Source organism: Podarcis raffonei, chromosome 10 (genome assembly GCF_027172205.1).
Source record: "Podarcis raffonei isolate rPodRaf1 chromosome 10, rPodRaf1.pri, whole genome shotgun sequence".
Taxonomy (NCBI): domain Eukaryota; kingdom Metazoa; phylum Chordata; class Lepidosauria; order Squamata; family Lacertidae; genus Podarcis; species Podarcis raffonei.
In genome coordinates, this window is record NC_070611.1 from 77,647,063 (window position 1) to 77,673,578 (window position 26,516).

Consider the following 26,516-nt stretch of genomic DNA (forward strand, 5'->3'; position numbering starts at 1 on the left):
AAGAGTGGCAGATGAAAGTGATGGACTATATGGAATTGGCGGAAATGACTGGCAGAATCCGAGACCTGGGAGAAGAGTTGGTGGAAGAAGATTGGAAGAAATTTAAAGACTATCTGCAGAAATACTGTAAAATTAATGAATGTTAAAATGATGTTGGATTGAAATTAAGTGGTTTTAGTAATAAAGCTACTAAGAATATGTAAAAATGGATTGATAATGGATAATGGATGAAACTATAATATTATGCTATGTTGAGATATAGAGTTAAGATAACTGAAAGAGGATAAGGATTTGCTGAATGGAACATCTAAACGGGAATACAAAAAAGGGAGGTGTGAGGAGGTCAGGGAAATAAGTAATTGAAATTTGAGACATGAAATTTAAGATTTTTCTTTTCTTTTTTGTATCTTTTTTTTCTTTAACTTTTTTTAGTTACTTCTACTGTATTTTGCATTTTGTACTGTTACTTTTTGGATTCTTTTTTTCTAACTTTGTTTTTTTATTCTCTTCACTACTATGTAAAACTTCAATAAATATTTATTTAAAAAAAAGGAATGATTTCCTGCTGAGTTCATTGCTCAGAGTGGACTCTGAGAGGAAGACGTCCCACACTCCATACATCTAAATGGGTTCTCCCATTTGAGAGTCCCTAGAGGTTCCTTGATCACTCTATTATAAATAAAGCACTTTTTGCAATCTTTTCATTTAAACTGCTTCTCCCCTCTGAGTTTGTTGATGGTTTGAAGGGTTTCAACTCTTAAGGTTCTTCCTGTCCATGAGTCTGTTGATTTTGAACTTCCACTAAGAGTGAACCTCTATCTACTTTCCTGATATTTACACGGTTTGTCTTTTGTGTGAGTTTGTTGACATAAATCAAGGGTTCCACTCTGACTGAAGCTCCTTCCTCAGTCCATACCATTAAATGGTTTCTCCCCTGTGTATCTGCTGATGTTTTCTAAGATTTCCACTCTGAGTGAAGTATTTACTGTACTCCATAGATTAAAATGGTTTCTCCCCTGTGTGAGTCTGTTGATGTTTCCTAAGACATCCACTATTACTAAAACTCTTTTCACACTCCATACATTGAAGTGGTTTCTCCCGTGTGTGAGTCTGTTGATGTGTTCTAAGCTTTCCATTATCACCAAAGGTCTTTCCGCACTCCATACATTTAAATAGTTTCTTACCTATGTGAGTCTGTTGATGTACTCTCAGGTTTCCACTATGACTGAAGCTCTTTCCACACTCCATGCATTTAAATGGTTTCTCTCCTGTATGAGTCCGTTGATGTTTCCTAAGGCTTCCACTATCACTAAAACTCTTTCCACACTCCATACATTTAAATGGTTTCTCCCCTGTGTGAGTCCGTTGATGTGATCTAAGTTGTGAACTCGTAATAAAGTCCTTTCCACAATCCATACATTCATAGGGTTTCTCCCCTGTGTGTGTCCGTTGATGTGTTCTAAGGCTTGTATTAGAACAGAAGCTCTTTCCACACTCTATACATTTATGTGGTTTCTCCCCTGTGTGAGTCTGTTGATGTTTCCTAAGGCTTCCACTATCACTAAAACTCTTTCCACACTCCATACATTTAAATGGTTTCTCCCCTGTGTGAGTCCGTTGATGTGATCTAAGTTGTGAACTCGTAATAAAGTCCTTTCCACACTCCACACATGTAAATGGTTTCTCTCCTGTATGAGTCCGTTGATGTTTCCTAAGGCTTCCACTATCACTAAAACTCTTTCCACACTCCATACATTTAAATGGTTTCTCCCCTGTGTGAGTCCGTTGATGTGATCTAAGTTGTGAACTCCTAATAAAGTCCTTTCCACACTCCACACATGTAAATGGTTTCTCTCCTGTATGAGTCCGTTGATGTTTCCTAAGGCTTCCACTATCACTAAAACTCTTTCCACACTCCATGCATTTAAATGGTTTCTCTCCTGTATGAGTCCGTTGATGTTTCCTAAGGCTTCCACTATCACTAAAACTCTTTCCACACTCCATACATTTAAATGGTTTCTCCCCTGTGTGAGTCCGTTGATGTGATCTAAGTTGTGAACTCGTAATAAAGTCCTTTCCACACTCCATACATTCATAGGGTTTCTCCCCTGTGTGAGTCCGTTGATGTTTCCTAAGGCTTCCACTATCACTAAAACTCTTTCCACACTCCATGCATTTAAATGGTTTCTCCCCTGTGTGAGTCCGTTGATGTAATCTAAGGCTTGCACTGAAACTGAAGCACTTCCCACACTGCACACATTTAAATGGTTTCTCTCCTGTGTGAGTCCGTTGATGTTTCCTAAGGCTTCCACTATCACTAAAGTCCTTTCCACACTCAATACATTTATATGGTTTCTCCCCTGTGTGAGTCCGTTTGTGCAATTTAAGGTGTCCACTCTGACTGAAATTCTTCCCACACTCCCTGCACTTAAAAGATTTTCTCTCTTTGTGAGTCCTCTGGTGTGTTCTAAGTTTTGCATTGAAAGAGAAGCTCTTTCCGCACTCCATACCTTTAAATGGGTTCTTTCCTTTTTGTGTTCGTTGATGTGAACTATGTGTGCTCGTTCAGTGAAGCATATTCCACATTTCACATATTTTAATGGTTATTCCTAATGAAACGAAAGGTGTCCTGTCCCCTGCAATTCTGTCTTTTCCATCACCTTTTTCAGAGTGGGCAGAAAGGAAATCCTGTTTGGGTTTCAAGAAAGAGAACACAGAAAAAAAAGGGCACATCAACCGCCATTAGCACATTCTCTTATTTCAACATCTCCTACATTCTCCCATGTCCTACCCATGTCTAATGATAGTAATTCATCAGCAACCTTTTATAATCCTCAATCATCTTTAATAACACAGCATCATCTTGGAATACTGTTGTCCTGTGGGACTGCCTTTCAAATCAAGTGGTTGCCCCCGTTTCCACCTCTAGATCTTCATGAATCACCTGCACAGTCTCACTGACCTCAGGAGCTCCATATGGACCATTTTGGAAGGCTCAGGCCTACATCCCTTCCAGGGACTGTGGTCAGGGTCAGTCAAAGAACTAGTGACAAGGCTTGGTACTAGGGGTCAGCTGAATGGGTGCTCAGGGAACCTCCTGTTCTTGGAGATGGACCTCTGTCTACATGCCTCACATTGTATGGAGAGAGCAGGAAAAGCGGAAAGAAAGCAGCTGGCACATGGGAATCCCAGATGGAAACACCCACCCCAATGGTTCTTTATAATGATGGTGTGCTGCCTGATCCTCTGCTTGTCTTCTGACAGAGGACTATCCTAATCTGGTACTGAAAAGCAGGATATTCAAGGCAAGGAGGTAACTGTAGTTAATGGTAGGTAGCCATATTGGTCTGATACAGTTCATAGAATCATAGAGTTGGAAGAGACCACAAGGGCCATCGAGTCCAACCCCCTGCCAAGCAGGAAACACCATCAGAGCTCTCCTGACATATGGTTGTCAAGCCTCTGCTTAAAGACCTCCAAAGAAGGAGACTCCACCACACTCCTTGGCAGCAAATTCCACTGTCGAACAGCTCTTACTGTCAGGAAGTTCTTCCTAATGTTTAGGTGGAATCTTCTTTCCTGCAGTTTGGATCCATTGCTCCGTGTCCTTTCTCCCTCCTCTATGTGACATCCTTTTATATATTTGAACACGGCTATCATATCACCCCTTAACCTCCTCTTCTCCAGGCTAAACATGCCCAGCTCCCTTAGCCGTTCCTCATAAGGCATCATTTCCAGGCCTTTGACTATTTTGGTTGCCCTCCTCTGGACACTTTCCAGTTTGTCAGTGTCCTTCTTGAACTGTGGTGCCCAGAACTGGACACAGTACTCCAGGTGAGGTCTGACCAGAGCAGAATACAGTGGCACTATTACTTCCCTTGATCTAGATGCTATACTCCTATTGATGCAGCCCAGCATTGCATTGGCTTTTTTAGCTGCCGCGTCACACTGTTGGCTCATGTCAAGTTTGTGGTCAACCAAGACTCCTAGATCCTTTTCACATGTACTGCTCTCAAGCCAGGTGTCTTGGGAGAAAAAAAAAAGACAAACCTGGACAGTGTCTTAAAAAGGAGAGACATCACCTTGCCAACAAAGGTCCGTATAGTTAAAGCTATTGTTTTCCCAGTAGTGAAGTATGGAAGTGAGAGCTGGACCATAAAGAAGGCTGATCGCCAAAGAATTGATGCTTTTGAATTCTGGTGCTAGAGAAGACTCTTGAGAGTCCCATAGACTGCAAGAAGATCAAACCTCTCCATTCTGAAGGAAATCAGCCCTGAGTGCTCACTGGAAGGACAGATCGTGAAGCTGAGGCTCCAATACTTTGGCCACCTCAAGAGAAGAGAAGACTCCCTGGAAAAGACCCTGATGTTGGAAAAGATGGAGGGCCCAAGGAGAAGGGGACGACGGAGGAGGAGATGGTGGGACAGTGTTCTTGAAGCGACCAGCATGAGTTTGACCAAACTGCGGGAGGCAGTGGAAGACAGGAGTGCCTGGCGTGCTCTGGTCCATGGGGTCACGAAGAGTCGGACACGACTAAACGAATAAACAACAACAGCAGCAGCAGCACCTTAGGGACCAGCTAAGTTTGTTCTAGGTATAAGTTTTCGTGTGCATGCACACTTCATATAGTGAAGGGTAGTAGGAGATGGTAGTAGGAGTACACTTCTGAGGAAAAAACCCACCACACACTCCCACGATATACAAGGGTCTGGTGACATCTGTCTCAGTGTATCTGAAGAAGTGTGCATGCACACGGAAGCTTAAATCTAGAACAATCATAGGTGCTACTGGACTATTTTTTAATTTTTTATTTCAACTGCGTCAGACCAACACGGCTACCTACCTGAATCTAGATGTCATGGGGTGTTGGGGAGCAGTAGTTCCTTTGGTGGGGGACATGTCCTGCACATTCTGGTGTCATTTTTCCACCCTTGGTGCCCACCCTGCACTCAGCTCTCACCTGTGGCTTCCAGAAGCTGTTAGGAGGCAACAGGTGTTCAAGGAACGGCTTCAACCGGCCGGCTAACCCAGGTGAGGAAAGCTGATGGGTCTCAAATCCTTGGGGGGCTGGGAATTCTGCTGCACCTGAAGTCAAGCCCTGGTGGATGGAGAGGAGGAGAACAACCGTGAATCCCATAGTCCAGAAGGCAGATTCTGCCCGTGCGGAAGAGGAAAGTGAAGGGCAGGTGGGGCACGTCCACCTGGAGGCTTGTTATCTAGTCCCAGGGTTACTCTGACATTGAATTATATATGAATTACAGTATTGAAATGCGCCTGCTCCCACTTCATATTCTGATATTACTCTACTCTGTTTGTCTGTTTCGTACTTGAGTGCTGTTTTGGAATGCTAAGTCAGGGTCTTACTGTGAGTTACATTTTTGATATTTTTTGGGTCCTGTTATGCTTATCTGTCTTCAGTAATAAATTTCTCAGCTGAATTACTTTTTTGCTGCCTCTGTGTTTTTTTCCTACTCTGCTAACTATACATCGATCATTATGGAGGAGCAAGATCTGCAACCTAAAGCCCTCCTCAGCCTCGGCCCTGTGGACCTGAAGGAGCATCTTCACCCCCATCGCTCAGTCTGGACAGGGAGGTCCTCCTCCGAGGGTCTTCTGCTGGTTCCCTTGCTTTTAGATGTGAAGTTCCAGGGAACCAGGCAGAGGGCCTCCTGCCCCATGGAATGCCCTCCCTTCAGAGGGCAAGGAAGTAGGCAACCATCTGACATTTAGAAGACAGCTGTCTCAAGAGGTTTTTAATGTTGGGTGTTTTACTGTCTTGTATATGTACTGTAGGGACGCGGGTGGCGTTGTGGGTTACACCTCAGAGCCTAGATCAGAAGGTTGGCGGTTCGAATCCCCGCAACAGGATGAGCTCCCGTTGCTCGGCCCCTGCTCCTGCCAACCTAGCAGCAGTTCGAAAGCACGTCAAAGTGCAAGTAGATAAGTAGGTACCACTCTGGCGGGAAGGGAAACGGGCTTTCCGTGCGCTGCTCTAGTTCTCCAGAAGCGGCTTAGTCCTGCTGGCCACATGACCCGGAAGCTGTACGCCGGCTCCCTCGGCCAATAAAGCCAGATGAGCACCGCAACCCCAGAGTCGGCCACGACTGGACCTAATGGTCAGGGGTCCCTTTACCTTTACCTATATGTACTGTAAGCTGCCCAGAGTGGCTGGGGGAAAATACTAATACTATAACTTCTAGAGTGGTACCTCAGGTTACAGGCGCTTCAGGTTACAGACTCTGCTAACCCAGAAATATTACCTTGGGTTAAGAACTTTGCTTCAGTATGAGAACAGAAATCACACGGCGGCAGCAGGAGACCCCATTAGCTAAAGTGGTACCACAGGTTAAGAACAGTTTCAGGTTAAGAACGGACCTCCAGAACGAATCCAGTTCTTAACCCGAGGTACCACTGTACTATTATTATTATTATGATATTTTTTGTAGTTATTTTGGAATTCATACTGCAATATCAGCTCACGAAATGTTATGGGTGGAGAAAATCACAGGGTTGCCGTAAACTATAATCCCACCCACAAACTCTCATTCACATACAGTCTGTAAATTTGGGGATGTCACACACCTCACCTGTGCTAATACTGGCAGTCTTTGGCCTGCACAGGCACACCCGGTGTGTAGAGCCTCCAGCCCCAGGCACTGTCTATCATGAAAATGGGTCCTTTGACTGGGAAGATTCATGCAATCGCTGTCATCAGATGCTGATGGGTTTTATCTCAGCTTGTCAGTCACTCTGACATTGCCTAGAAAGAATAAAAGGAACAGAATGCTTTTGAGGTGCAACTTCTGTATCAGCCCTGAGAGCCATTCCATGGACTCTGCACCCCTGTTTCTGATGACAGGTGTACATTATCCTCATCCTCAGTGGAAAAGACAATAAAGATGGAAGCCTGAGAGAGAGGAAAACGTTTCTGGCTGCTTCCTGGGTGGGATTGCGGAAACCAAGAGCCGCTTCTGAGAAGGCTTCTCCCCTCCCCTCTTCCTCTGGGGATTTCCTCTCCTCTCCAGGGGACCAATGGTTGGACTGGGCAGAAGTGCTGCGTCTGGACAGGGCAGGGGATTATGGGGTGGGAAGAGGATGGAGATTGCAGGATGGAAGGGTGGGGGGACAGGACCCCCACTTTCCAGGGATCCCTCTCTGGTCGCCTTGAAGGGGGGGGTCGATTCCTGGGCGGGAGCGAGAAGCCAAGGCGGCCCCTCGGGCTATCTCCCCCTCCCCCCAATGCTGTGCTTCTTTGCCCTGGGGGTGCCCCCCTTCTACCTTCGCCCTTGGCGTCCCCTGCACCCAGAGGCCCCCTTGGCTCACCCCTCGCCATGCGCCCCCATCTCTCCATTTGGAGGGGCCCCCCCAAGACGACATGGGGAGGGATAGGGGGGTCTCTATCCAGGCGCCTCCCGCACCCCTTAACCCTTTCCTGGCCCGCTTCTCCGTGCCCCAGGGATGCCTGCGCGGGGGAAACGGGGCCAGGGAGTCCTCGTGGGTGGGCGCCCCATCTCCGCCCCTTCGCAGCACGCGTGCCGGGATCCAGGCCCCACGGAAGGCGCTTGGGGGAGCTGGAGGGGATCTCTGGGTCCTTTTCTCCCCCTCTCCCCCGCGAGCCCTTTACCTCTTTGTCCTCTCTCCCGATTCTCCTTTCCTGCAACATCCACGAGGGGGGGGGTCCCCTGCCTCCTCCCTCCCCTTTCCGAAAGCGCCTCTAGAGCTACGTCGTAGAGTAGAAGCTCCACTTGCGGGAGAAGCAGGCAGCTTGGGAGGGGGCTCACACTCCCCAGTCCTGGAGCAGAAGCCGGATTGGAGGAGGAGGAGGAGGAAGGGATGGGACGTTTGGGGGCGGGATCTGGGGTTGTGGGGCGGGGTGAGAGGAGGATGAGCCGGGAGGGGAGGGAAAGAATTGAGGGGGGGAGAGGAAGAGGAAGGTTTCCCCCTCCCTTTTTCCTTTTGTGGATCAGGAGAGCGGGGAGGGGCTGATCCCTGAGCTCCAGCGGCAAAGTGGGTCCCGTCCCGCCTACAAGGTTTGCATTGCAAAATGCTCCCCTCCCCCACCCCACGAGCTTAGATCCCTCCGTGTTTTAGGTCTTGGCGCTGCAGCCCCTCCGCCCCCCCCCGAAGTTCCTTTAAGAGCCCCACGTTGCACGGGGCAGGCTCACCTGCAGCGAAACAAAAACCAGCTGCCCTGGCAGAGTGGAGCCAGGCTGGGGCGCACCGTGGGGACCCCAGAAACGTGTCCCTAGAAGAAATGTGTCTGATCCTGCAGGGCTCACCTGACGCTCTGATGCAAGTGAACCCCCCTTTGTCCTTCAGGGAGACGGAAATCAATGAGACGGAAACATGGAAGGTGCCTAAAGAAGCCAGGGTGGCTATCTAAAGAACTTTTAACTGAGTTAAGATTAAAAAAGGATGTGTACAAAAAATGGAAAAGGGGGGAAACCACCAAAGAGGAATTCAAACAAATAGCCAGCACGTGTAGACACAAAGTCAGAAAACCTAAAGCACAGAATGAACTCAGGCTTGCTAGAGAGGTTAAAAGCAACAAAAAAGGCTTTTATGGGTATGTTCGTAGCAAAAGGAAGAACAAAGAAACAGTGGGGTCACTCAGAGGAGAAGATGGTGAAATGCAAACAGGGGACACAGAAAGGGCTGAACTCCTCAATGCCTTCTTTGCCTCAGTCTTCTCCGATAAAGAAAACAATGCCCGACCTGAAGAATTTGGAGCAAATGATTCAGCAGAGGAAACACAGCCCAGAATAACTAAGGAGATAGTACAAGAATACTTGGCTAGTCTAGATGTATTCAAGTCTCCAGGGCCAGATGAACTGCATCCAAGAGTATTAAAAGAACTGGCAGATGTGATTTCAGAACCACTGGCAGTCATCTTTGAGAATTCCTGGAGAACAGGCGAAGTCCCGACAGACTGGAGGAGGGCAAATGTTGTCCCTATTTTCAAAAAGGGGAAAAGAGAGGACCCAAATAATTACCGCCCAGTCAGTCTGACATCAATACCAGGGAAGATTCTGGAGCAAATCATTAAGCAAACAGTCTGTGAGCACCTAGAAAGGAATGCTGTGATCACCAATAGTCAGCATGGATTTCTGAAAAATAAGTCATGTCAGACTAACCTGATCTCGTTTTTTGACAGAATTACAAGCCTGGTAGATGAAGGGAACGCAGTGGATGTAGCCTACCTTGATTTCAGCAAGGCATTTGACAAGGTGCCCCATGATATTCTTGTAAAGAAGCTGGTAAAATGCGGTCTTGACTATGCTACCACTCAGTGGATTTGTAACTGGCTGACTGACCGAACCCAAAGGGTGCTCATCAATGGTTCCTCTTCATCCTGGAGAAGAGTGACTAGTGGGGTGCCACAGGGTTCTGTCTTGGGCCCGGTCTTATTCAACATCTTTATCAACGACTTGGATGATGGACTCAAGGGCATCCTGATCAAATTTGCAGATGACACCAAACTGGGAGGGGTGGCTAACACCCCAGAGGACAGGAACACACTTCAAAACGACCTTGACAGATTAGAGAACTGGGCCAAAACAAACAAGATGAATTTTAACAGGGAGAAATGTAAAGTATTGCACTTGGGCAAAAAAAATGAGAGGCACAAATACAAGATGGGTGACACCTGGCTTGAGAGCACTACATGTGAAAAGGATCTAGGAGTCTTGGTTGACCACAAACTTGACATGAGCCAACAGTGTGACGCGGCAGCTAAAAAAGCCAATGCAATTCTGGGCTGCATCAATAGGAGTATCGCATCTAGATCAAGGGAAGTAATAGTGCCACTGTATTCTGCTCTGGTCAGACCTCACCTGGAGTACTGTGTCCAGTTCTGGGCACCACAGTTCAAGAAGGACATTGACAAACTGGAACGTGTCCAGAGGAGGGCAACCAAAATGGTCAAAGGCCTGGAAACGATGCCTTATGAGGAACGGCTAAGGGAGCTGGGCATGTTTAGCCTGGAGAAGAGGAGGTTAAGGGGTGATATGATAGCCATGTTCAAATATATAAAAGGATGTCACATAGAGGAGGGAGAAAGGTTGTTTTCTGCTGCTCCAGAGAAGCGGACACGGAGCAATGGATCCAAACTACAAGAAAGAAGATTCCACCTAAACATTAGGAAGAACTTCCTGACAGCAAGAGCTGTTCGACAGTGGAATTTGCTGCCAAGGAGTGTGGTGGAGTCTCCTTCTTTGGAGGTCTTTAAGCAGAGGCTTGACAACCATATGTCAGGAGTGCTCTGATGGTGTTTCCTGCTTGGCAGGGGGTTGGACTCGATGGCCCTTGTGGTCTCTTCCAACTCTATGATTCTATGATTCTATGAGAACAGGGTTTCCCAAACTTGGGTCTCCAGCTGCTTTTGGACTACAGCTCCCATCACCCTGAGCTAGCAAGACCAGTGGTCAGGGATGATGGCTATTGCCATCAGGATCTCCAGGTGGCTCTGGCAAGTGAGCCCAGCTGCGTGTGACAAGAGTGGGGGAATTCCGTCCTGGTGACATGGAAAATACAAGGGTGTGTGTGTTTACCATCTGACATTATCCCCTGGGTCCAAAACCCCTCTCCCCTCAGTCGCACAAGAACAACACACACATCGTATAAATACAGGAAAACACGGTCTCTGCATTTTATGAATGGAATTTATGGACTCTGTGTTTTATGAATGGGATTTATGAATAACTGAAGCTCACCAATCAAGAGTGCTATGTTTTGACAGCTAGCCAATGGGGGAATCCGTAGACGGCTGAAACTCTCTGCAAACCAGCCATTCAGCTCAGCCTTTGCACGGTTGTCTCAGCGCCCTCCTGCTGCTCAGACTATGGGCAACGTATATGAAATGTATCCATTTTGGTTTCGATTGTCTAAAGTTGCTAGAATGTTACAAAGATTGTGTCTGAATGTATCCTTTCAGCTTGACAGCTCAGGGAAAGATACCTAACTTTGTAAATTCACATAATATCCATTCTTTAACCAATTCTTCCCATTCCAACGCCATTTTAAGGTGAATTTAGGCTTCACCCTCCTCCATGACCCTGGAAGCGGATAGTCACGTAGGCAGCGAGAACAGGGCCTCCTGCCATAATCCCCTGAGCGTGAGAGAACGTACACTTCGCCCCACCCAGGGAGTGACCAAGGGGCGACAAAAGACTTCCACAGAGGCAGCTGACCAAGCCAGGTCTTCTGAAAGCCCATCTCAGGAGAAGCCCTGAGCGCAAGGATGTATGTGGATAGTTTTATTGTTCTCTGGGTGGTGGGTACTTGAGAGGTGTCCGGAGATGTACCTGATAGAAGGACGAACTGCTGAACTTGTGTAACCCTTTGATACCCCTCCCCACTTGTGACATACTAGTCAAGATGCTGCTCAAAATGTATTCTGGGTGAGGGGGGGGGAGTTAAAAAGGTTGATGTCACCCCAGGCTCAGGGTTCTTGCTCTGTGTGGGAATCTGTTGCGCAACAATAAAGATCATGGTCTACTGATCGCCGGTTTGCTCCAGATTACAGTGGTACATCTAGTTACAAACTTAATTCGTTCCGGAGGTCTGTAACTCTTCAAGGTTAGCAGAGTTTGTAACCTGAAGCGTTTGTAACATGAGCAGTTTGTAATTCGAGGTACCACTGTACTTGGCTGGAACTTCCTTCTTTCACTGACCTCATAGACTCATGGGGGACTTGCAACCCAAAGAGCTGGGCTGTTGAGTAGCCTCTCAACCCGGGATTTTCCTTATCACTGGCCATCCCCTTTGAGTATAGGGGTCAATGCCCCTATTCCTCCAGCAGGAGCGATTGTGGGGCTTCCTCGCCCACTTCCATTCAGCTCCGCCGTTCCCAAATGGCAATTCTTCTTCAGCCATTGTGGGAGCAGAAAGGCTAGAAGCTGAAGAGGTTTCCCTTTGAGTAAGCTTTGCTTCGCTTTCTGCTGACCTCAGTCTCTTGGATTGTGGCCAGCTTTCCTCTTCCATTTCCCTGAATGCTGACCAGTGTTGGATGTGTGGGGAAGCAAAATTCACCCCAGATCTTTTCTGCAGGGTTCCCTTCGCTGCACAGAAGGAAGGAGGGAGGGGGGAACACGTACTAAGAAAGGGACAGTACTCTGAATGGAGAGGGGCAGAAAGCAGAGTCCCCTCAAGATCAGTATTGGGACCTGTGGCTTTTCAACTTGTTCATAAATGATCTAGACTTCGGAGGGAGCAGGGAGGGGGCAAAGTTTGCTGATGGCAGCAAATTGTCCATGGTTGTTCAAACAAAGAGAGATTGCAAGGAGCTCCAAAAGGACCTCTCCAAATGGGGTGAATGGGCAGAAAATACAGTTCATTGTCAATGAGATTAAAGTGATGCATGTTGGGACAAAAAAACCCTACGCCCATTAATATCATGTACAGGCTCATGGGTCTGAATTGGATTTCTCTGTGTGCTCTAGACGACCAGGGGAGAGGGGAGCTGGTCGCAGCAGGAGGGGGAGTCTCCCTGGATGCTTCAGCTGATGGCCTCCTCTGATGGTCTCCTGCCCCCCCTTCTCCTCCCTCTGAGTCTGAACAGCTCTCTGCCCCAGCCTCTTCCTGCTCACCAAACACTGTTTCCTCCTCAGCTTGCAACACCTCCCCTCCCATTCTGCTCCCTTTCCTCCCTCTTTCTGCTCACTGCCATCTCACCACAAGTCCCCAGGATCTAAGCCTTCTTCCCTTGTAGGTCCCCCAACTGGTGCCTCCCCCCCCCTGCACCCAGCTGTTCCATGACAGCAAAAGCAGAAACAACAGTAAAATCAGTATGATAGCAATATGAACTGTGGGCCTCTGGTAGGAAAACTCCATAGCAGCATGACTGAATAAAAACTTCTGGGACTATGAAAAATACTACCTTCCCCAAACCCCAGAATAAGGAGGAGCTCTGGGGTTGCCCCATGGGGTTCAAGAGTGAAGATGGGCCCATCAGGAGACTTCCCTGGTCCCTGCAGTCCCTCCGCTCCCCTCTTGCAATTAGGCTTGGGGGGAAATCACCCATTAACTTACAGTATTATCAGTTTTCTTCAGAATGCTTAGGAGGCAGGGGTGAAGTTTGGGTGAAGAATCAGTGCTTGGAGATCATGCGGTGGGGGGATGACAGAGTTTGGTGCAAAAACCGTCTTGCATGCTTGAGTAGAGCAAGTCCAGGGCATGAGCCAAGTAGCAGCAGGGTAGGGGCCACGTGTAGAGCAAGTCCCACACTGAGGTCAAAAACACACACAGAGGCAGAAGGACTTCTTCAGTAATAGTTTACTGAGCTTTCAAAGCATACAGTTCTCACTGGGTCCCCAGTGAGGCACAAAACTTAGCTCCTGAGAGCAAATCCAGTTTCAGCAATAGAAAAATAGAGCACACAGGATATCTAAGTCAGGCACACACACCGGCAGAAAGGGAAGACACAAGAACTACCCACTTTGGAAGAATGGCAGATGAAGGTGATGGACTATATGGAATTGGTGGAAATGACCGGCAGAATCTGAGACCAGGGAGAAGAGTCGGTGGAAGAAGATTGGAAGAAATTTAAAGACTATTTACAGAAATACTGCAAAATTAATGAATGTTAGAATGATGTCAGAATGAAGTTAAGTGGTTTTAGCAGCAATGTTATAAAGGTGTATGTAAAAATGGATTGTTAATAGATGAGAATCCAAAGCTATAATATATTAAGTTAAAGGATTAAGATAAAAACAAAGAGGGAAAGGAATTGCTGAATTAACCAATTGAACTGGAATACAAAAAAGGGAGGTGAGAGGAGGTCAGGGAAGCAAGGAAATGAAATGTAAGGTACGGAAAGATTGATTTGTTTTTAAGTGTTTTTTATTTTATTTTCTGTATTTTGTATTTTGTATTTTTTCTCTTTTTTATTCTTTCTCTTGTTTCCTTTCTTTTTATCTATGTAATCTTTTGTTTCTGAAACTTCAATAAATATCATTTTTTTAAAAAACCATCAGAAGGTAGCAAGGGAGGAAAGAGGCTGGAAGGAGACAGGGCAATGGAGGTGTGTCTAACGCTTCCTGTCATCTGGGAGGTTAGTCAGCAACTCAGCATATTCAGGGACTTCACAAAGCAAAGCTTTCTGCTGCCTGCTTCCAGGCAAATGGGCATCCCAGAAACACACACTGTGATCTGTGGTGTGTTGCCATATCAATTGTTTTTGAAAAGTTATCACAATGTGGTCTAGAAACCGGTATAGGATGAGATCAATAGATGCCCAGCCCTAATCCTCATTCACCACCAGAAATCCAGATTCACCAACTCCCCCTCACTATCAAAAGGTACCTTACATCTAAAATTATACTCACTAGTGTGAGACGTTACCTTCATTATTTCATTACTATACAATTTTACATATAAACACCAGAACTTCAAATACATGACATGCTTTTAAAATGGATTTTCTGCTGAGTTGAGTTCATTGCTGTGAAGAAAAGAGTGGACTCTGAAAGGAACACGTTCCTCACTCCATACATCTCAATGGGTTCTCCCCTCTGAGTCCTTAGATGTTCTTTAAACACTCCATTATAACTAAAGCACTTTCTGCAATCTTTCCCTTTAAACAGCTTCTCCTCTTTGAGGGTTGATGGGTTTGTAGGGTGTCAACTGTTAAAGTTCTTCCTGTCCATGAGTCTGTTGATGTAGGACTTCCACAAGGACTGAACCTCTGTCTACTTGACATTTATATGGTTTCTCTCATGTGGGAGTTTGTTGATGTAAATCAAGGGTTCCACTCGGACTGAAGCTCCTTCCAAACTCCATACATTTATATGGTTTCTTCCCTGTGTGTCCGTTGATGTTTTCTAAGGTTTCCAATCTGAATGAAGCTCTTTCCACAGTCCACACATTTATATGGTTTCTCCCCTGTGTAAATCCGTTGATGTGTTTTAAGGTCTCCATTCTGACTGAAGCTCTTTCCGCACTCAATGCATTTAAATGGTTTTCCCCCTGTGTGAGCCAGTTGATGTCTTCTAAGGCTTGCATTGAAACTGAAGCTCTTTCCACATTCCATGCATTAAATGGATTCTCCCCTGTGTGAGTCTGCTGGTGTAATTTAAGGTTTCCTTTTTGACTGAAGCTCTTCCCGTATGCCATACATTCATATGGTTTCCCCCTGCCTGTGTGAGTCTGTTGATGTCTTCTAAGGCTTGCATTGAAACTGAAGCTCTTTCCACATTCTATACATTTATATGGTTTCTCCCCTGTGTGAGTCCGTTGATGTGTTTTAAGGTATCCATTTTGACTGAAGCTCTTTCCGCACTCAATGCATTTAAATGGTTTTTCCCCTGTGTGAGTCCATTGATGCATATTGCGGTTTCCAATGTGACTGAAGCTCTTTCCACACTCCATACATTTAAATGGTTTCTCCCCTGTGTGAGTCCGTTGATGTCTTCTAAGTGTATCACTCTGACTGAAGCTCTTTCCACACTCCCTGCATTTATATGGTTTCTCCCCTGTGTGAGTCCGTTGATGTTTATTGAGGTGTCCACTCTGACTGAAGCTCTTTCCGCACTCCATACATTTATATGGTTTCTCCCCTGTGTGAGTCTGGTGATGTTTATTGAGGTGTCCACTCCGACTGAAGCTCTTTCCACACTCCATACATTTATATGGTTTTTCACCCGTGTGAGTCTGTTGATGTGAACTTAAGTGTCCACTCCGACAGAAGCTTTTTCCACACTCCATACATTTATATGGTTTCTCCCCTGTGTGAATCCGTTGATGTTTTCTAAGGTCTCCACTGTGACTGAAGCTCTTTCCGCACTCTATACATTGAAATGGTTTCTCCCCTGTGTGAATCCGTTGATGTTTTCTAAGGTCTCCACTATTACTACAGCTCTTTCCGCACTCTATACATTTATATGGTTTCTCCCCTGTGTGACTCCGTTGATGTATATTGCGGTGTCCACTCTGAATGAAGCTCCTTCCACACTCCATACATTTATATGGTTTTTCACCAGTGTGATTTCGCTGGTGTAATTTAAGTTCTCCATTCCGACTGAAGCTCTTCCCACACTCCATGCATTTAAAAGGTTTTTCACCCGTGTGAATCCGTAGATGTGAACGTAACTGTCCACTCCGACAGAAGCTTTTTCCACACTCCATACATTGAAATGGTTTCTCCCCTGTGTGAATCCGTTGATGTTCTCTAAGGGATCCACTGTGACTGAAGCTCTTTCCGCACTCTATACATTTATATGGTTTCTCCCCTGTGTGAATCCGTTGATGTTTTCTAAGGTCTCCACTGTGACTGAAGCTCTTTCCACACTCCACGCATTGTAATCCTTTCTTGTCCATGTAAATCCGCTGATGTGTTCTAAGTTTTCCACTATCAGTGAAACTTTTCCCACACTCCATACCTTTAAATGGTTTCTCCTCTCGGAGTCATTGATGTGAGCTATGTGTCCTCATTCAATGAAGCATATCCCACATATCCCACATTTTAATTTCTATTCCTCATGAAACGAAAGGTGCCCCATTCCTTGGAATTCTGAATGTCTTCTCCATCACCTTCTTCAGAGTGGGAGGAAAGGAAATCCTGTTTGGGTTACAAGAAAGAGAACAAAGGGAAAGAGAACACATCAAGCGCCATTAGCCCCTTCTCTTATTTCTACATCTCCTACATTCTCCCATGTCCTACCCATGTTCCCAATTTTTTGGAAATGAAAAAGCAATGTCATCAAATGATAGTAATGCATCACCACCTTTCATAATCCTCAATCATTGTTAAAACAGCATGATCTTGGAATACAGCCTTTTCAAATCAATTGTTTCCTCACAGGAAAGGCAGCTGCTCTCTGTCTGTGAACAGACCCTCTCTTTCTCTGGTTCATCGTTCCTTTGGACATTCCCCATCCTCTGCATCATAATCCTGCATCCACCTCTAGATCTTCATGAGTCACCTTCACAGTCCCAAAGGCCTCAAGAGGTCCAAGTGGACCATTTTGGGAGACCCAGGTCTACATCTTCTCCAGGGACTGTGGTCTGGGTCAGTCAGAGAACTAGTGACAAGGCTTGGTGCTTGGGGTCAGCTGAATGGGTGCTCAGGGAAGCTCCTGTTCTTGGAGATGGACCTCCATCTACATGCCTCACATTGCATGGAGAGAGCAGGAGAAGCAGAAGAAAAGCAGCTGGCACATCGGAATCCTAGACCCCCACTGTTCCTTATAATAATGATGTGCTGCCTGATCTCGAGCCCATCCTAAAGTGACACTGAAAAAGCTGCATATTAAAGGCAAATGGATAACTGTACTAGTGAAAACTTCAACCTTGAATATGTAGTGTTGAATTATTGATGGCCTGAAGTTATGTTATTTCTAGAGACATGAATTTATTCCGGTTCTGTCTCAAATATAGCTATTATATGATGTAATGAGGTGTCATGGGAGCGGTAGTACCTTTGGTGGTCCCCACCCTGCACTCAGCTCTCACCTGTGCCTTCCAGAAGCTGTCAGGATGAATCAGGGGCCACAATCCCAGGAATGGCTTCAACCGGCTGGCAGAACCAGGTGAGGATAGCTGATGGGTCTCAAATCCTTGGGGGGCTGGGGAATTCTGCTGCACCTGAAGTCAAGCCCTGGTGGATGGAGAGGATGAGAAGAACAGTGAATCCCACAGTCTAGAAGGCGGATTCTGCACATCCTGCAGAGGAAAGTGAAGGGCAGATGAGATCGTCAACCGGGGAAGGAAGCCCATCGAGAAGGAAAACTCTGGTCCTAAACCTTCAATGTCTCGTGAGTTATGTTCAGGAGAAGAAAAGGCTATGGAGGGAAACTCACACAAATCCAGAGTGGAGTCTCTAAGATGGTTGGATGGTGTCCTGCACACCTTCTTCATTCAACTCCTGCAGCCAAGCTGGGGCCAAACATACTGCTCTGCTTTCCTTGGGACCATATCAGCCGGGCTGAGAAGGGGGTCTTGTTGGCTAGGCAGCCCAGGACCCGCAAGCACACTGCCCAGGCTTGCAGTGCTACAAACACAGCAGTTTCAAGTGGGGAAATGGGCTCAGAGCTGTGTATCAAAGTCTCTCCGATGTGGAACAAGGGAAACAGAAACAAAATTTACATCATAAAGGTAAAGGTAAAGAGACCACTGACTATTAGGTCCAGTCGTGGCCAACTCTGGGGTTGCGGAGCTCATCTCGCTTTATTGGCCGAGGGAGCCAGCGGCATACAGCTTCTGGGTCACGTGGCCAGCATGACTGAGCCGCTTCTGGCGAACCAGAGCAGCACATGGAAACGCCTTTTACCTTCCCGCCGGAGTGGTACCTATTTATCTACCTGCACTTTGACGTGCTTTCGAACTGCTAGGTTGGCAGGAGCAGGGACCGAGCAATGGGAGCTCACCGCATCATGGGGATTCGAACCGCCGACCTTCTGATTGGCAGGTCCTAGGCTCTGTGGTTTAACCCACAGCGCCACCCGGATCCCATATTTACATCATACGGCACTGTAAAAGTATTCAAAATATTTGTTTTTTGAAGAAAAGACCACCATGTATCATGTGGCCACTTGAAAGCTTATAAATGTATTGTGGCTGAGGCTTTTGTGGGCTGCAGGACCAGGAAAGCTTCTGCCACCATGATCCTTCCAGTTGGGATTCAGGCCTCATCATGCAACAGAAACTGTCCTGGTTGTGCTGCTTGATGATCTCTGATGGGCTAGAGTCTGAGGGGAAAGCTGTTTCCTGGTTCTGCTGGATCTCTCAGCGGCTTTGAAGACCTTTGACCATTGTATCCTTCTGGACCCTCTAGGGGAGCTGGGGGCACAGCTGTGCAGTGGTTCCCCTCCTTCCTCCTGGGCCATGTCCAGAAAGTGGTGTTGGGGGATGAGTGTTCTGACCCCTGGGTGCTCACTTATGGGGAGCCTCAGGGCTCTGTCCTCTCCCCCATGCTTTTTAATATCTATATGAAGCCACTGGGAGAGACCATCAGGGGTTTTGGGTTGGGTGTTCACCAGTATGTGGATGATGCCCAGCTCTTCTACTCTTTTAAATTGGAACTAGTGAAGATGGTGAATGCCATGTGTGGCTGTCTGTAGGTGGTTGGAGGATGGATGGCGGCCAACACATTGAGGCTGAATCCTGACAAGACAGAAATACTGTCCCTGGGGGAGGGGGGGCATTCCTGATGGGGTAACTGTGCCCCTGAAGGACCAGGTGTGCAGCCTGGGGGTCACCGCCTTCTGGGATCCATTTGTGAACAGAATGTGTGAGTAAACTCTTTTTATACTTTTATAGAAGACTGTGTCGTGTCTATCTTTTTATGAGGGACTAAAGGGGAAATTACCAAGGAAACTTATTTTAGAGGCTTTAGCGAGCCTGAGCAAATGCATCCGCTGTAAGTTTAAAAAGGGGAATGTTACTCTGCTAAATTGTACAACTTGTTAACACAAGTTGGAAAGGATATAATCAAACAATATATCCTCTCCTGCATCCCTGAACATTCCCACTGTGTCATGGTTGCATTTTTCAGGCATAGAAAAGAACAGATGTAATGTATAGCGATAATTCCTAACCTATTTGTTCAAGAAGGTTCTGGTAGTTTTACTCTGTATGATTCAAAGCTGGTGTTTTCTCTAGATCCTGGGGAGGCAAACTAAGGCCTGGGGGTATAAATGTGATGATGATGATCTTGTGGAGTTTTTAAAAGTTATTTTGGAATTCGTACTGCTATATCAGCTCACAAAATGTTATGGGTGGGGAAAATCACAGGGTTGCCGTAAACTATAATCCCACCCAGGAAATCTCATTCACATCCAGTCTGTAAATTTGGGGAGGTCACACACCTCACCTGTGCTAATACTGGCAGTCTTTGGCCTCCACAGGCACACCCTATGTGTAGAGCCTCCAGCCCCAGGCACTGTCTATCATGAAAATGGGTCCTTTGACTGGGAAGATGACACGCAGCGTAAATTAATAATGCAGAGTTTTAAAGAATAAAAGCTTTACTGAATTAAAATAAACTTCTTCATAAACAACATGGTTCCAAACAGTTTGACTGAGATTGCATACAGACTCTGCTCACGGCTGAGACAGACAGTCTCTTGCTGAAATCTTACAGAGAGCACAAAGTGCAACTGGCTACTACGTCACATGTCAGAATGACTCAACAGTTAGCAGTTAGGGCTGAATAAATTTAGTAGGTCCAAATGACTGTGCTGTCCCTGCACTTCCCAGCCTGCTTTGCTGCTTCTGCTCTCATGTGTCTTTGTCACGTGACAAAAGATTCATGCAATCGCTGTCACTGGATGCTGATGGGTTGTATCTCAGCTTGTCAGTCCCTCTGGCATTGCCTACAAAGAATAGGGGGAAGAGAAATGCTTTTGAGGTGCAACTTCTGTATCAATCCTGAGAGCCATTCCATGGACTCTGCACCCCTGTTTCTGATGACAGGTGTACATTATCCTCACCCTCAGTGGAAAAGACAATAAAGATGGAAGCCTGATTGAGAGGAAAAGGTTTCTGGCTGCTTCCTGGGTGGGATTGCGGAAACCAAGAGCCGTTTCTGAGAAGGCCTCTCCCCTCCTCTCTTGTCACGGCTAAAAATTGGCCGCTGTTTCTTTAATGCTTAAAAAGCTGCGGGTTGTATATATAGAGTGAGAAATGTTAGTTTGGTGTTGGGTTGGTTGGTTGGTGAAAGCTGGTAGTGTTGATGTGTGTACAGTTGGTCAGTCGCTTTTGCAGAAAGACTTTTTAGAATACAGTGGTACCTCGGGTTAAGTACTTAATTCGTTCCGGAGTTCCATTCGTAACCTGAAACTGTTCTTAACCTGAAGCACCACTTTAGCTAATGAGGCCTCCCGCTGCCGCCGCGCCGCCAGAGCACGATTTCTGTTTTCATCCTGAAGCAAAGTTCTTAACCTGAGGTACTATTTCTGGGTTAGTGGAGTCTGTAAGCTGAAGCGTATGTAACCCGAGGTATCACTGTAAAAGCAGAAAGTACTCTGCAAGGATGCTCTTCTCGTGGACTCTTTTATGCCGACAAGGGCCCAAGGACCAGGCTGAGGCGGCAAAGGGAGGCCAGAACCTTTTCTTTTCTTTTTACAAATACTGACATCTCTTCTTCTCGGGATTTCCTCTCCTCTCCAGGGGACCAGTGGTTGGACTGGGCAGAATGGCTGTGTCTGGACAGGGAAGGGGCTTATGGGGTGGGAAGAGGATGGAGATTGCAGGAAGGAAGGGGTGGGGGACTGGACCCCCCACTTTCCAGGGATCCCTCTCTGGTTGCCTTGAAGGAGGGGTCGATTACTGGGCAGGAGAGAGAGGCCAAGGCTGTTCCACCAGAGATCCCCCGCAGCTGCCACAATGGAGACGCGATATCTCCCCCCCCCCGCCGCCGCCAATGCTGCCCTTCCCTGCCCCAGGGATGCTCCTCTCCCCCCCCCAATTTCCTCGACCCCCTCCCTCTCTCCTGAGTCTCCCCTGCATCCAGAGGCTACCTTGGCGCCGCTCACCCGACGTCCTGCGCCCCCATCTCTCCAGCCGGAGGCGCCCCCCCCAAGAGAAGCAGGGGAGGGACAGGGGGGTCTCTATCCCTCGTGCCCGTTAACCGTTTCGTGGCCCACCTCTCTCTGCGCGGAGCCCCCAGCGCTCCGGGGATGCCTGCGCGGGGGACACGGGGCGACGGGGTCCTCATGGGACCATGCCCGCCCCTGTCAAGGCGCCTAAGGGGCCGAGAAAAGCTCCCTTCGCAGCACGCGTGCAGGGATCCAGGCCCTGCCGACGGGGCCCACGGAAGGCGCTTTGGGGAGCTGGCGGGGGTCTCCTGCAACACCCTCGCCCTGCGCGCCCCATCTCTCCATCCACAGGGCCCCCGACAGGAGCAAGGGAGGGACAGGGGGGTCTCTATCCAGGCGTCTCTCGCGCCCCTTAACCCTTTCATGGGCCGCTTTTCTCCGCGCAGAGCCAGGGGAGACGGGTGAGGGGTCCGCCCTGCGAGGAAAGCCCCCTTCGCAGCACGCGTGCCAGGATCCAGGCCCCACGGAAGGCGCTTGGGGGATCTGGAGGGGGTCTCTGGGTCCTTACCCCCTCCCTCTCCTCCCCCCCCCCGCGACCCCTTTACCTCTTTCTCCTCGCTCCCGATTCTCCTTTCCTGCAACATCCACGGGGGGGGGCGGTCCCCTGCCTCCTCCCTCCCCTTTCCGAAAGCGCCCCCCCCCGAGCTACGGGGCAGAGCAGCAATCCGGAGTCGAAGCTCCACTTCCGGGAGAAGCAGAAAGGTTGGGAGGGGGGCCCCCGCCCCACCTTTCTGGAGCAGAAACCGGATTGGAGGAGGAGGAGGAGGAGCAATGTATTGGAGGTGTGATTTGGGATTGTGTGGGCGGGATGAGAGAAGGATGTGCCGGGAGGGGAGGGAAGGTTTTGAGCGGGGGGGGAGGAGTAGAAATCCCCCCCCCGTCTTCCTTCTGGGATCAGGAGAGGGGGGAGGGACTGATCCCGACAATCCAACAGCGAAGTCACAAAATGAGTTCTGCATGGAAATCAGCTCAGACTCCATGTTTTGGCAACATGACAAGTCTGTCTGTCAACCGGGATGCCTGGCGATTCCTGCTCCCTGCCTTTTCCTGGCCAGCCTGAGAGATCACTGGAAAGGGCGGATTTCTTGACTCCAGAATCCATCATCGCAGACCCGTTTCATTCAGGCCTAGAGACCTGCTCTTTGGCCCAGTCTGCTTGGATCATGTGGATCATCAATGGGTCATATGGATCATCACTGGATCATCCATGATGTCATACCCATCTCACGGAGGGGGGGGGGCTCAGGAAGAATCTCCTGCCGCGTGACTGGGGGAGTCTGGAGGCTGACGGGGGTCAGACAGGGCTGCTGTTTTGCTCTCCTTACTATTTCAGCTCAGGTTTTCCTGGCAGAAGTTACATTTCATCAAGAAATGGGTGGATTCATTGAGGAAACGGGGCTACATTGCAAAGAGGCAAATTTACCACCCAGTGAGTTGAGTTGCAAAAGCCATTTGCAGAAAGGCTCCTATTGTATCACCTGCGGCTACATGCTGGAGTTTGAGTGTTTTGTGGAAATGTGTCTCTATAAATGCACTTATCCCCGTGCATTTATAATGGCAAGACATTAAATCCCATGAGATGTGCAAACTCGCTGCTTTTGGAAGCACCACTCTGCCTGATGCATACTTACTTAGGAGTAACCCCTACACGGTTCAAAGGGATTGTTATGTACTGAGTTGAATAGGCTCCAAACTGCAGCAGTCTGATTGGTCCTAGAACAATAGGATCCAAAAGGCAGCAGTCTGATTAGTCCTAGAACAATAGGATTCAGAATGCAGCAGTCTGATTGGTCCTAGAACAATGCAGCAGTATGATTGGTTGGAAGGAACCACCCAATCATGCTCCAGATTGAAGTGAATCCACAAGCTGATTGGCTTACAGTAGAATTCCGGAATTAGCCAATCATGTGCAGCCCATTGTGTAAATAATGTATATAAAGCAGATACTTTGAGGGGACATTCATTCATTCCTCCTCACCACTATGAGCTGAATAAAGAGCATGAAATCACTTTGCGACTCTGAGTATATTTCACTGGCGACGAAGGTGGGATCCCGCTGAGCTGACTGCCACACACAGCACCGCAGCACCGCCACCTGCCGCACCGCTGCCTCGCACCGTGTATCCAGGCTTCAGCTCCGGGACACAAGGAACTCAGAATGGCAACCGACAACAGCTTCTCGCCGTTCAACCCAGCATCGGGAGACTGGGAAGCGTACGCCTCCCGTTTCACCTTCCTCCTAGAAGCCAAAGGGGTCACCGACGAAGAAGACGCCAAGAAGAGGGCGATATTCTTCAGCGTCTGCGGAGAGGAGACGTTTGAAATCGCCCGGGCCCTCCTTGCGCCGGAAGACGTCGCTACTGTTCCATACAAAACAATAATGGAACAGCTGAAGGGGCACTTTTCGCCACAGCCCTCAGTGGTGGCTCGTCGAAATGCCTTCTACGCAAAGCGGCAAGCCCCTGGGGAAACCATAACTGGGTTTGTGACCTCTCTCCGCCAAGCCGCCCGGTTCTGCAACTTCTCAGAGCTGGAGAACATGCTTCGTGACCGCCTCGTCGGTGGCCTGAAGGATGAGAAGCTGCAACAACGCCTCTACGCTAAGAAGGACCTAACGTTCCAGGTCGCTCTGGAGGAGGCCCTGGCAACGGAAGCTGCCGAGAGGTCGACGCAAGAGGCACGGCCGAGCCAGCTGTCCCAACCGAGGGTCCACCACGAAGACCTCACCGACGACTCAGGATCCGACAGGGAGGAGGTGCACCGAGTACAGCAGCGCACTCAAGCAGCCCACATACCACAGCTGCCTCGACGAGAAGGAGGGAGCTGCGCAAGCTGTGGAGAAAGTCACGAGAGGAGGACCTGCCGTTTCCGCAACGCAGAGTGCAGGCAGTGCAGAAAATTGGGACACATCGCCCGGGTGTGTCGGGCTCGGCCCACCCGACGCCAGGCATCAGATGACCAATCCAAGAGCCCCAGGTCCCGGGGCCCAACGCACCAAGGCAACTCGACAGAGCTCACGGACTTCCAGGTATACCAGTTGCCCCACCCCAACGTAGAGAAAATTTATGTTGACGTACAGATAGAGGGGGCCCCATGCCGCATGGAGCTTGACACGGGTTCAACTCTATCCATAATCTCGGCAAGGACCTTAAGGAAACTGTGTCCTACTGGGGGTCCCAAACTCAGGCCGGCCCCATTCACCCTCCGGGACTTCCAAAAACGTAAGGTCCCCACAATGGGGGTGGGGACCTTCAGGGTGCAATACCGAGGGCGGACGCGGCAACTGGACTTGCTTGTGGTCAAGGGCCCCTACATTAGCTTACTGGGATTGGCATGGTTTGGACCACTGGGGCTAGCCGTCACCGGGGTGAACCACACTAGCTTACAAGTGGACGTGGACGCCATATGCAAGGAATTTCCGGGGGTTTTCGATGGGAAATTGGGACAGTATACGGGCCCCCCCATTGCTCTACAGCTTGACCCCGCAGTACGACCGGTCAGGCTCAAGGCCCGCCGGGTCCCGTTCGCCCTGAAACCCCGTATAGACGAGGAATTGGACCGGCTCGTGGAGCAAGGAGTGCTGGAGCCGGTGCCTAATGCCCCCTGGGAAACCCCAATCGTCACGCCCGTCAAGCCTAATGGTTCAGTCCGCATCTGCGCAGACTACAAATGTACCATAAACAAGGCCCTCACGGCCCATGCATACCCAGTGCCAGTGGTCAGCCATGTTCTTGCCACCCTGGCTGGGTCGAAAATTTTTGGCAAGCTGGACTTGGCCCAAGCATATCAACAGCTGCCAGTAGATGAGGCCACAGCAGAGGCACAGACGATTGTGACGCACAGAGGAGCATTCAGGGTAAAGCGGCTGCAATTCGGTGTCAGCGTGGCACCAGGCATATTCCAGAATCTAATGGACTCTCTACTTAAAGGGATTCCTGGCGTCACCCCCTTCTTCGATGATGTGTTGATTGCCGGGCCCACACCAGAGGAGTTTGAGGACCGCCTCCGCACCGTTCTGCACCGTTTCCAGACGGCGGGTCTCAAGGTGAAGCGGGAAAAATGTCTACTAGGAGTGCCTCAGGTGGACTTTCTGGGATTTATGGTGGACGCAGAAGGGGTCCACCCGACTGGGGACAAGGTACGGGCCATTTGTGATGCCCCAGCGCCCAAGAACAAGACTGAACTTCAGGCCTTCTTGGGACTATTGAACTTTTACCATTCCTTCCTTCCCCACAAGGCGGCGGTAGCAGAGCCCCTACACAGACTCCTGGACAAGCGGGCCCCTTGGGTGTGGGGCCAGCGCCAGGAGGCCGCATTCCAGGCAGTCAAGGACTTGCTTGTCTCAAACTCGGTCTTGGCACACTTCGACGAGAGGCTGCCGGTGGTGCTAGCATGCGATGCCTCGCCCTATGGAATTGGCGCTGTCCTGGGACACCAACTCCCGGATGGAAGAGAGGTACCGGTGGCATACTTTTCCCAGACACTCAACGCAACCGAGCGGAACTACTCGCAAATCGACAAGGAGGGTCTGGCAATCGTGAAGGGAGTAAAAAAATTCCATGATTTCTTGTACGGGCGGCCCTTCACCGTGGTGACTGACCACAAGCCGTTGCTTGGCTTATTTGCCCCTGAAAAGCAGACCCCCCAAGTGCTGTCTCCTCGCGTCCTCAGGTGGTCAATTTTCCTTGCCAGCTACCAGTATGCACTGATTCACCGTCCGGGGAAGGCGATGGGCCATGCGGATGCCCTCAGCAGGCTACCACTACCGGAAACAGGCCCCGACCCAGCACCTGCACAAGAGGTTATGAGCCTGGAGCTGCTTCCCGACCGCCCCATTCAGGCACAAGAAGTTGCACACCATTCCAAGAAAGATAGGGTCATCTCCCGGGTCCTGGACTGGGTGTGGAGGGGATGGCCCAGCAGCAGCCCCGGGCCAGAATTCGCCAGCTACACAACCCGCAAACATGAACTGTCGGCCCACAA

General features: G+C 48.8%; 5 protein-coding genes across 6 annotated transcripts in view; 2 read left to right on the top strand and 3 right to left on the bottom strand.

The window, feature by feature from the left end:
* LOC128421769 (zinc finger protein 850-like) overlaps positions 1 to 22,378 on the bottom strand; it is a 54,278-nt gene extending 31,900 nt beyond the window's left edge. Inside the window, exons 1-2 of the mRNA XM_053404953.1 lie at positions 22,079 to 22,378; positions 19,808 to 19,904 (exon numbers count right to left, since the gene is read on the bottom strand). The gene's annotated coding sequence lies outside the window, so the exon portion shown is untranslated. The remainder of the gene's footprint in view (positions 1 to 19,807; positions 19,905 to 22,078) is intronic.
* The window catches only part of LOC128421704 (zinc finger protein 271-like), a 279,246-nt gene that overhangs the window by 222,058 nt on the left and 30,672 nt on the right, over positions 1 to 26,516 (top strand). The gene's annotated exons all lie outside the window — the stretch shown is intronic.
* Positions 1 to 26,516, top strand: part of LOC128421711 (zinc finger protein 883-like) — a 112,686-nt gene that overhangs the window by 60,886 nt on the left and 25,284 nt on the right. The gene's annotated exons all lie outside the window — the stretch shown is intronic.
* On the bottom strand, positions 484 to 2,674 carry LOC128421726 (zinc finger protein 709-like). Its single transcript, XM_053404865.1, has one exon. It carries the CDS (start codon positions 2,506 to 2,508, stop codon positions 1,000 to 1,002), a length of 1,509 nt encoding a protein of 502 aa, XP_053260840.1. The 5' UTR covers positions 2,509 to 2,674; the 3' UTR covers positions 484 to 999.
* LOC128421718 (zinc finger protein 883-like) lies at positions 13,258 to 17,612 on the bottom strand. The gene is made up of 2 exons (XM_053404853.1): positions 17,449 to 17,612; positions 13,258 to 16,555 (listed from the first exon to the last, which is right to left on the bottom strand). The coding sequence occupies exon 2, from the start codon at positions 16,372 to 16,374 to the stop codon at positions 14,713 to 14,715; it is 1,662 nt and encodes a 553-aa protein (XP_053260828.1). The 5' UTR covers positions 16,375 to 16,555; positions 17,449 to 17,612; the 3' UTR covers positions 13,258 to 14,712.

What these genes read in the sequence shown, in the direction of transcription:
- LOC128421726 (XM_053404865.1), bottom strand. Translation starts at nt 2,508, where the DNA reads ATGGAGTGCGGAAAGAGCTTCTCTTTCAATGCAAAACTTAGAACACAC.
- LOC128421718 (XM_053404853.1), bottom strand. Translation starts at nt 16,374, where the DNA reads ATGGAGTGTGGGAAAAGTTTCACTGATAGTGGAAAACTTAGAACACAT.